At 36.7% G+C, this 11,053-nt stretch overlaps 2 protein-coding genes across 6 annotated transcripts in view; one reads left to right on the plus strand and one right to left on the minus strand.

Moving 5' to 3' along the window:
- The window catches only part of Chac2 (ChaC glutathione specific gamma-glutamylcyclotransferase 2), an 11,614-nt gene extending 8,107 nt beyond the window's left edge, over positions 1 to 3,507 (minus strand). The window contains exon 1 of the mRNA XM_015479674.2: positions 3,224 to 3,507. Coding sequence (XP_015335160.1) covers positions 3,224 to 3,358 — 135 coding nt within the window. The 5' untranslated portion in view covers positions 3,359 to 3,507. The remainder of the gene's footprint in view (positions 1 to 3,223) is intronic.
- Positions 1 to 11,053, plus strand: part of Asb3 (ankyrin repeat and SOCS box containing 3) — a 148,649-nt gene that overhangs the window by 72,808 nt on the left and 64,788 nt on the right. For 4 of the 5 annotated variants that reach the window (XM_048804352.1, XM_048804355.1, XM_048804354.1 and 1 more), the window contains one exon: positions 8,827 to 9,035. The exons of the other annotated variant lie outside the window; for it this stretch is intronic. In XM_048804352.1, the coding sequence (XP_048660309.1) occupies positions 8,827 to 9,035 (209 nt within the window). The remainder of the gene's footprint in view (positions 1 to 8,826; positions 9,036 to 11,053) is intronic. 5 annotated transcript variants of the gene reach the window in all.

The raw sequence follows: 11,053 nt of genomic DNA on the forward strand, positions 1-11,053 counted from the left end.
GGGCAATGAAACTGAAGAAAGGGCATGGAGGATGTGAAATGAGGGTCATCATGAGACATATCAAGTGTGTTTTCTTAGGGTAATAAGTGGTGTTTCTGATCCAAAAGAAAAGTTGGGTATTTAGTTGAATGTGCACAAGTTTGTCTCACCCATTAAAATTTAGGCTTTTTTTTTTTTGAGTTTGTGATACATTCTATTTGTAGGGAAAAGTATTTCCCATTTAAAGAAAATCCTTTGGTGAGAAACTGCCAGTTTTATTATATATAAATGAAATTATTAATTAAACTTAAAAATAAATTAATGTTTAATGAAGCTAAAAAGTAAAATTTAACAAAGCAAGTATGTTCAGTATTTTTCCAAAAGATGTCACCTTGCACTATGTATATGTATAAATTAATGATGCCTTTTTTGAGGACTAACTTACTAGGGTAGGTTGTTGTAAAACAAAACAAAAAAAAGTTTATGTCCTAAATAGTATCTAAATCATTCTAATTTGCTGGATATTTCTCTAGCCATTTGTATAACTGTCAAACAGTTAACATTATATAAGGCCAGAAATACATTTTAATAAAAAATGTGAAGCAAATTATGTTTTTTTGGGGTGGGCTGTCCTGGGGTTTGAACTCAGGGGCACTTTACCACTGAGCTACATCCCCATACCTTTTTATTTTTTGAAACAGGGTCTCTCTAAATTGCTGAGGCTGGCCTTGAACTTGTGCTCCTCTTGTGTCAGCCTCCCAAGTCTTGGGGATTATAGGTGTGCACTACCAAGCCCAGTCCTATCTAATTTTTCAACAGAACACCAGGAAAATACTTTAATTAACAAGGATGAATTCTTTAAAAGATGTAAAACTGTTATCCAATGCAGTTTTCCCCTCTAACTTTCTATATTTCAGTACTTATTATTAGTATTTTCTAAGTACTGGGAATTGAATCCAGGAACACTTTTAATACTAAGCTACATCCTCATTCCTTTTATTTTTATTTTGAGACAGGGTCTCACCAAATCGCTCAGGCTGGCCTCCTGCAGCCTCCCAAATAGGTGTGTTTGGCTTATTTCAGTAAATTTAAATACAAAGAGATACTGGTTTATATAGTTATTTCAGGTGCATTGGGGCACTCTGGTAATCCAAAGGATTTAGGAGGCCGAGGCAGGAGAACTGCAAGTTTAAGTCCAGCCCCAGCAATTCAGGGAGGCTCTAGGCAACTTAGCAAGACCCTGCCTCTAAGTAAATAAATAAAAGGGTTGGGGATGCAGCTCAGTGGTAAAGCACCCCTGGGTTCAGTCCCTATTACCAAAAAAAAAAAAAAAACCCAAAACATGTACTAGACATTTTTTTTTTTTATTGGAGGTGGGGAGTAGGTAACTAGGGATTGAACTTGGGGCACTTGACCACTGAGCCACATCTCTAGCTACTGGAATTTCAGGCCTGTGCCACCTCGCAGGGCTGGACAGTTTCTTATTATCAGTCTGTTTCACAGTATACATATCTCTGTGTACTATGTAACAAACATATTTTGGTTGAGACCAGAGTAGTAAAATATGCTATTAAAACCACATACAGAACTGGGGTTGTAGCTTAGTGGTAGAGCGCTTTCCTAGCGTGTGTGAGGCACCAGGTTAATAAATTAATCAATTAAATAAAGGTCCATCGACAACTAAAAAAAACCCAAAAAACCCCACATAGATACATTTTTTTTTGGGGGGGGTTACTGGGGACTGAACTCAGGGACACTAGACCAGAGCTACATCCCCAGCCCTATTTTGTATGTTATTTAGAGACAGGGTCTCACTGAGTTGCTTAGCGTCTAGCTTTTTGTTGAGACTGACTTAGAACTTGGGATTCTCCTTTCTTAGCCTCCCACCACATAGATACATATTTAAAATTTATTCTTAAAATGAAAGCCCTGGCTAAGGCTTTCTTTTCAGAATGGCAATTTTAAGTGCTCATATAAAAACTGGAAACTCAAAGAACAATTTATTTAGGTTAGATTTTTTTTTTAATGTCTTGAATACTGTTGTATAACATTCTTAAAAATACTTAGGTCATGTTTCTCTTGGCCTATAAATGTACTAAGCCACTGTCCTTTTATTTTTTGCAATACTAGTGTCTATTTTATTCTGCTGCCCTTCCTATCCCCCCTGTTTGATTTTAATTCTGTGTCATACAAGCTACTTTAGAATCCTGATTTCTTACCCTTTCCACACTGCAGTGTTTCTTTGGAATTAACCTTAAACACTTCCTCTGTCAGATTTCCAGTATGTTAGATATCATGTTTTTAGGTCAATATTAATTTTTTTAAAACAGTAGTCAAGCTTCAATTCCCAGCACTGCCAAAATCACAGTAGCATCAGCAAACAAAAATATACTCCTTCAAAAGTTAGGAGGCTAACTAAGTAAGTGTCCAAGTTATTGGAGTTACAGTTATCACAGATTTAGTTTTCTTCATGGATTAGTTTTGTAGCCCATATGCTGTGTAAATAAGCTGTTTCTAATTCTCTGAACACACTGAGTCGAATGTCTTTTTATGACTGACTGAAAAAAAAATCAAAGAAATTTTATTTTTTATTTATGGGAACTATCACGAAATAAACTTAAATAATGCTGCTTTGGCCCTGTTACTAATATAACAAAACAGGGGACTTCATTTAACTTCGGGGTACCTGACAACTAAAATGATCAATAACTTGATACAGTTGTGGAAACCAGTTCTGTAATGTTAGTGTTATAAAAAGAGTTGGAAAGATATTAAAAAAAAAAAACTTAGAAATTACACGCACGTTTAAACTCAAACCAGTGAAAGTCTGGCAAAATGCAGACATGTCAACAAACTTATTGCGAAAAAGCTGAATTTGCAAGTTGATTTTACTATTTCACCTCCATGGTGACATGAAATTTCATTTTCCTGCCACTGTTTTTGTTTTTTTGGCAGAGGCTGCCAAGAAATGGAACCCTCTTGCCAGGCATATCAGGCTAGGGAAAGCTTATGTGCTTGTGCTCATGCTTTTTGTTTCAGCATCTTAACCGGCTTCAAAGGAGTGTTCTGGTTTGGAAGAGAAGTAGGGGGCAGGTGGCCAAGGAAGATGCATAGATACAGCAGTTTTACCCCTGACCCACGTGTTCGGCCCTCGGAAAGCATTTGGGTGTGGGTCCCATACAGACCTGCCTGGAGTTGGGGAGCGGTGGTCTGGGGGCTTTGTGGGAACTGACTGGCTTCTCACCTTGCCGGGGACCCCGCGGTGGTCAGTGCTGCCCTGCCAGAAGCGCCTGCTGTAGTTTGTGATGTATCCGACCAGCTTATCCTGATAGGGGAAGTCCACCTTCCAGATCAGGGACCCATAACCAAAAACCCACATCTTGCGGTGGCTCCTGGTGGTGGTAGGGGCGGCAGCGGCCGCGGCCGCGGCCGCCAACCCTCATCAGCTGCGGTCTTGGCCGCCGCCTGGGACTGCAGCCTACTAGAGGCAAGTAACCGGCTACGCGGGGCGCAGGCGCAGTGGCTGCGTTACAGCTTAGGGTGCAAAGCATACTGGGTTTGTAGTCCGTGGAACGTTTTCCGATTCCGTTTTAGGTGGCATTATTTTTTTCCCTGACTCATTCTCAGGAATCATTGGTCTTCTGTATATTGAACAATGGATTCTTCTGCACCCTTTGTAAATCTCCATATTCTTCCTCTAATGCGCCTGTGCAGAGGACTACAATACCCACAATTCTTTTCGGAGATCCGTGGCTCTGAAGTTGGAACTCTGTGTTGAGTCCCGGAGGGAAGGAGAAGAGAAAGGGCAGGCGTGGTGGTTTGTCCGGCTTGTCCAGATAGGAGGACGTGTACCTGCCCAGAGTCAACACATAGAAAGGCATGCTTTCGTGCTTTGAAAATTGATTTCTGCCCATATAACAGCAGCCAGAGTCGCTAAAGCCAGAAATGTAATCCATATTTGACTTTATGAATCTTTAAAAAAAAGTCTGCCCTTTTGCCTTTTAAATGAAAGCAGAAAATTTACAGACGCTTTACACCTGTGAAAAAGCAATGATTTTTTTTTCCATGCAAGTTGTTTACATATTTAAATTTTACACGAAAGATAACCTTTATCTTTTTAGTCTTTCCTGTAGCAAAATGTGGGGTGTTTATGCACTTTTCTGGGGAGAAATTTTATAGCTTTCATGAGTTTCTTGAAGGGGTTAAGGATACTAAAAAATGTTAAAATCTGGTTGTTAGAGTTGTGCTTCCAAAATATTTTTTTTAGGAAGAACACTTTGAACTATCATAGAAGCCTTACCAAATGATTGCTTTCTTCTTGAGGATTTCTAACTATTTAATGGTCTTTAGTTTTTAGTGTTTAATTAGAGAAGAATGCTGAAACGCCCAGGTTCAGAAACTATTATTTGTGTTCTTAAGAAGTCAGCAGAAGCTACTAAAGAAAAAGAGTAAGAAGTTTTCTTCGTATTTCTCCAGTCGTAGTTTCATATTGCCTGGAATTGTTCTTTTCCCCATACTCTCCTCTTTTTTTTTTTTTTGAAAAAGTACAAATAAACAAAGAGAGAGAGAGAGAGAGAGAGAGAGAGAGAGAGAGAGAGAGAGAAACAAGGGCAGTGACTATCCAAATACTCTCCATGTAGTTTCAATAATTAATTTTTTTTGTTTATTCTTATTTATTTATTTGTGGTACTGGGGCTTGTACTTGGGGCATTCTACCTCTGAGCTGTGTCCTCAATTCTTTTATTTTTTTATTTTGAGACAGGCTTTCTCTTAAGTTAAACAGTCTGACATTGAATTCATGATCCTTCTACCTCAGCCTCCCAAGTTCCTGGGATTATAGGTGTGCACCACCACACCCTGCTTATATACTTTTTAAAAATTTAAAACATTTGAAGTAAGTTCTTACATTTTATTGCTAACTACTTCTAAATGCATCTTTTAAAAGTAAAGACTCATTTTCCTGATTCCCACAATGCCATTATCACACCTAAGAAAATTTATAATTAATGGCATTAAATACCAGTATAATATCTAACTTTCCTTAATTATCTCAAAAATATTTTTTGGGGAAGGGGTTCTTTTTTTTTCCCTCCAGAAATTCTGAATCCAGTTGAGGTTTTTATTTTTATTTTTTGAACAGTGCTGAGTATCTGACCCAGGACCTTTCACCACCTAGCTACACTCCCAACCTCAGTTGAGGTTTATATATTGCATTTGCTTGACTCTGTACTGTTACCCTGAATAAGGAGGTTTTGAAAAAGGAGGAAATATCTTGTAAATAGTTTACTGACATTTAGCTAGTTAGTATAGGAGTCGAAAGGAATGATCCTGCTGTTATAGCACATGTCTTTTGGCCTCTTCTTTCTTTTAGTAGCTGAAAGAATGCCATGTGCATGGGCTCACATCTGTAATTCCTGGAGGCTGAGGCAGGAGGATCACAAGTTCAAAGCCAGCCTCAGCAATTTAGTGAGACCCTAAGCAACTTAGTGAAACCCTGTCTCAAAATAAAAAATAAAAAAATGGCTGCGGATGTGGCTTAGTGGTTAAGCATCCCTAGGTTCAATCTCTGGTACAATCAAACAAACAAAAAACAAACCTGAAAGAATTATCTCATTTTTATATATTTTTAAAAGATTATCATCTATTTTTTATTTATCTGAAAAATATATTTTACAAAATTATTTTGTAACTGAAAGAAAAGCCAGTAAAATTTGGAAAGGGCACCATACTTATTTTTACTGAAATGTTGGAATTTTTTGTTTGTTTGTTTTTTGTGATACTGGGGATTGAACTACTGAGAATATCTGGCCCTTTTTATTTTGAAATATGGTCTCCTAAATTTTCCAGGTTGGCCTTCAACTTGAAATCCTCCTCTCAGCCTCCCAAGCTGATCCACTGAGATTACAGATGTGTGCCACCACACTTGGCTCCAAATCTGTTTTTAGTGTTTTTTAAATTGTTGTTTGTGTGTGTCTTTATGTATGCGTGTTTTCTACATAAAAAAGTTTTCTTGTATTAAATGAACATTCTTACAAATCGCCATAAAGTGTGTAATTTGTTCTTTTTTTTTTTTGTAAAAATTTATTGTAATTGTCTTGGCTAGATGTTATTATCATAGTTTAAAAATATACCTTGTCTCAAGATCCTCCACAGTTAGCTTTAATAACCCATTTTGTCCCATGGTTCCAGATGTGGAACACCTATAAAAACTTAAGATAGGGCTTGGTTGTGGCTCACGTGGTAGAGTGCTCACCTAGCACGTGTGAGGTGTGGGTTCAATCCTCAACACCACATAAAATAAAGATATTGTATCCACCTAAAACTAAAAATAAATATTAAAAAAAAACAATATAGAAAATTAAAAAAAGGGCTGGGATGTGACTCAGTGGTTAAGCACCCCTGGGTTCAATCCCTGGTACCAAAGAGAAAACAAAACAATAAACCACTTAAGATATATATAATTACATAATATAATATATAATATAATAATATATATAGAATGATATAACAATATAATTATGATAACAATGAAAATTATTATTTTATTTATTCATATATATATCTAGATTATGATTTCCCACTTATTTTTATGCACCTGTGTTAATTTTGTTGAAACATTCATAGAATTGAGAACTTGAGGCTTAATGGGATTTAAGCTACTTTAGTAATCTCATTTTCCTATTGTTCTTTTTTAATTTAATCCTTCCACAGTGAATGAATCATTTCCTTATTCACTGTCCGTTACTTACCCTTGCTTATTCATGTCCACATTTTTTGGTTTTACCTTTCCTTCTGCCTAGGAGTATTCTTTTGTCCATTGTCTTCATTTTCAAATCCTTCATATCCTTTAAGTCACAACTCCTGTTGCTACTGAGCTGAAGCAGATTCTTTTTTGATTTCTGTGGCTCTTTATCTGTATTTCTCTTATGGTACTTTCCATTTCTCTTCTTTCTTTTTTAAAAACAATTCTTTTTAAAAATTTATTTAAAATTTTAAGACAATTACTTATGGCCTCACTAAGTTGCTGAAGTTGACCTCAAACTTTTGATCCTTCTACCTCAGTTCCTGAGTCATTGGGATTAAAGGTACACATTTACCACCATGCCTGGCTGTCCTTTCCACTTATTTTGGTACCAAGGATTGATCCTATGGGAGCTTAACCACTGAACCACATCCCAAGTCCTTTTTATTTATTTATTTATTTTGAGACAGGGTCTCACTAAGTTGTTTAGGGTCTTGCTAAATTGCTGAGACTGGCTTTGAACTTAAGATCCTCCTGCCTTAGCCTCCCGAGCTGCTGGAATTACAGGTGTGTGCCACCGTGCCCTGCTCCACATTCTATCTTGAATCATATATATTTATCATTTCTACTAGGTTGTAAACAACTTGAGATAGAAATTATGTCACTGTCATCTTTATATACTTCTCAGGGCTGATCATCTAGTTGGTGCTTGATATATAACTGGTAGTTGTATAATTAGATGTTCAGTAATAAATGTCTTCACTTATTCCAGTAATGGATCAGTTAATACAATTAGAATAATCCATTGCTAATATTAGCTGTTTAGCCTGCTACAGAATCAACTTCTGCAGTTACAGCTTTGTATTTAAGGTGACCATGGGTTAGTTAAATTTGCTATAGGAAATGTTATGCACTTTCTTTTAACCTCGTTCCTAAAATCTTTTTTTTTCCTGTATAAATTACGTAGAACATGGTTCTTGAAAATTTTCACCTGTGTTGGGCTAGACATGTTGGCATTTCTTGACCACCTCCTAAGATTATTAGAGACTATAAAGTGATATGGTGGCATAGGCCTATAATCCCTCAACATGGGAGGCTAAGATAGGAGGATCACAGGCTCGAAGCTAGCCTGGCAACTTAGACCCTGTCTCAAAATAAAATAAAAAGGGTTGGGGATGTAACTCAGTGGTAGAGTGCTTGCTTAGCTTAGCCTGTGCAAAGCCATAGTTCAGTACCTTTAAAGCTTTTTTTTTTTTTTTCCCACATAAAAAGAAAGAAAAAATGTTATGGGATTTTTTGAGAAGGACTACCCTTTAGGAAATAACTGTTTCTCTGAGAATCCTGAATTTAAGCCCAACCTGCTTCCTAGTATCACTAAAAAATTATTGTTGTGAGAAAGTCATAAACTGAGCTGTGCTCAACTCTGAATGCAGGGGAACTTGAAGTGACCTTTGAAGGGAGATGATGATGAGGGCAATAATGCTTTAAAGAACTTTCTGTGCTAGTTTATGAAAGAAAGCTCAGCTTTTTGTGGCTGTTCTTTGTTTTTTCAGTGTATTTAGTTAGTGGAACTATTTCATAGAGACTGAGAAACCTGAGTAAGACCAGAAGGGCAGGAAAACTAAAAGGACTGCTTTTCTTTGTTTTTCTCAATAAATGCCCTTCACTTTTTATTTTTTAAGCTGTTTTAGATTTAGCTGTTTCCTATAGAGGAGTATGTATAGAAGCTGGGCATAGCTGGTAATTAAGTAGTCCTATTTGCCTAATAGAGCTTACATTTTGATAAGTAGAGTTATTTAGCGCTCTCAACAGCAGTGCTCCAAAGAGTACATTTTGGTGGGATATGAATAGGAGCAGAAGCCTGCTGGAAAAAGCTACAGATACTTCTGGAGGAAGAAGAAAAGAACACTTAAAAGTTCCTTGGTATTTTAAATACTAACAGTTCAAGGAGTACTGATTTGAGAGACTCCTGATTTAGGCTCTAGCATGACAGTAGATTTCTCTGTGGTCATGTGAAAGGTGCTAGACAGGTCTCCTGTGACCTGCTAATCTCTAAGAGTGCAGTGTTGTTTTATTGACCGTAGTATTTCTACCTTGTTTTGTAGATTGGTCAAAAGAATGGATTTTACAGAAGCTTACTCGGACACGTGCTCTACAGTTGGACTTGCTGCCAGGGAAGGCAATGTTAAAATCTTAAGGAAACTGCTCAAAAAGGGTCGTAGCATTGATGTTGCTGATAACAGGGGCTGGATGCCAATTCATGAAGCAGCGTATCACAACTCTGTAGAATGTTTGCGGATGTTAATTCATGCAGGTAAAGTATATTCAAGTTACGGAATACTGCTTCTACATGCTGGATTAATAAAACAAAATGATGGCAATACAGGGTGGTATTTGTTTCCCTTTCTATAATTCTAAAATAACTGCTTATCAAGGTTGATAAGAATACCTATCTTGGATTATGTGAGCATAATGTTCCATCTAGACATCTGTAAATATTGTCCTTTATGTGGCTGTGCTTGTGCCTTGCTTACTTTTATGGACTATGCTAGGTGATATGGCAGAAATAGTCTTTTTTTTTTTTTCCCCCTTTGGTTTGGTACCAGGGATTGAACTCAGGGGCACTTAACCACCTACCCACATATCAGTCCTTTAAAAATTTTTTCTAATATATATGTTTTTAGAGACAGAGTCTCTAAAAAAATATTAATAACAAAGTTGCTTAGTGCCTTGCTAAATTGCTGAGACTGAGTTTGAACTTGTGTTCCTCCTGCCTCAGCTGAGTTCCTGGGATTACAGGCATATGCCACCACACCCGGTTTAGTCTGCTGTTTTAATTTAAGCATTTGGTAGTTGCTAATCACATTTTTTTTCTTCCTTTCCGAACAAAAGGAGTGGTGCAGCTGAATTTGAGGTTGTTTTGTTTGAATTAGTCCTTTTTTTTTTTTTTCTCCTTTTAAGAAACACTTTTAGTTCCTTAATTTTGGGAAACTTTCCCATTACTTGGGCTTTGTATTTGCAGAGGATATAGTAGGGCATGAATCATGCTCTGTCTTCATGGTGCTTACATTCCTGTCAAGGGAGATAGATAATAAATACCTAACCACTTAAATAAGAATCTTTTAAAAGGTAAAAGTTCTGTGAAGAAAGTAAAATAGTAGTGGGATAGAGAGTAATGTTGTACTTATCTTTGCAATGCTGCGTTTAGTAACTCCATGTTTGTAGCTTGGGACCATCTATGGTGGGATTCATTCAGATCAGAGAAGTCAGCTGGTGCTGCACACTGGGTTTAAATGTTAAATAGCACATTACTAAGTGAAGGGCATGAACTGAAGAAGAGGTTCTGACACTCAGGAGAAGGTGGATGGGAAGAAAACTAATAGTGATTGTACACTGATTTCTAAGTTACTGTATCAGATGCTTGATTTACATTATTTATCTAGTATATAAATATTGCTGTTAGAGGCCCTATTATACTTATCCTTTTATTTTATGAAAAGACCAAGGCTCACAGAAGTCAACTTGGCAAATGTTACCAGTAAACTAAGGTATTTAATAATAAACGTATTTGATTTGAACCCACTTCTGATGTTAATGCTCTTGTTTTTTCCTACTAGATCATACTTCTAACATTTAATTGAAGAAAACATTTATTGTATTGAGTTAATTTAAGCTGAAGTTGAATGTAATACTCCATGTTTTAATACTTACTAAACTATTTACATTTCTTCCCTGTGTACTTCCAGTCAGGTATAATTACTTAAAATTTAGACTTCTGGGATCCATAGCTTATCAGAATTACCAATCATTACCTTGTGGACAGGAAAGGAGATAATCCTTACTTTTTTTTCAGTAGTGATTTTTTTTTCTTTTTACTTTTTTTTTTTAAGAGACTATTTTTTTTTTTAAATTTTATTCAGTTATTTATTTGCAGTGCTGAGAATCGAACCCAGTGCCTCACACATGCTAGGCAAGTGCTCTACTACTGAGCCACAACTCCAGCTCCTACTTGTTCTTTTTTTTTTTTTTTTAATTGTTGGTTGTTCAAAACATTACATAGTTCTTGATATATCATATTTCACACTTTGATTCAAGTGGGTTATGAACTCCCATTTTTACCCCGTATACAGGTTGCAGAATCATATCAGTTACACATCCATTGATTTACATGTTGCCATACTAGTGTCTGTTGTATTCTGCTGCCTTTCCTATCCTCTACTATCCCCCCTCCCCTCCCCTCCCCTCCCCTCTTCTCTCTCTACCCCCTCTACTGTCATTCATTTTCCCCCCTTGTATTATTTTTCCCTTTCCCCTCACTTCCTCTTGTATGTA

This window comes from Marmota marmota, unplaced genomic scaffold (assembly GCF_001458135.2).
Source record: "Marmota marmota marmota unplaced genomic scaffold, marMar, whole genome shotgun sequence".
In the NCBI taxonomy this organism is placed as follows: Eukaryota; Metazoa; Chordata; class Mammalia; order Rodentia; family Sciuridae; genus Marmota; species Marmota marmota.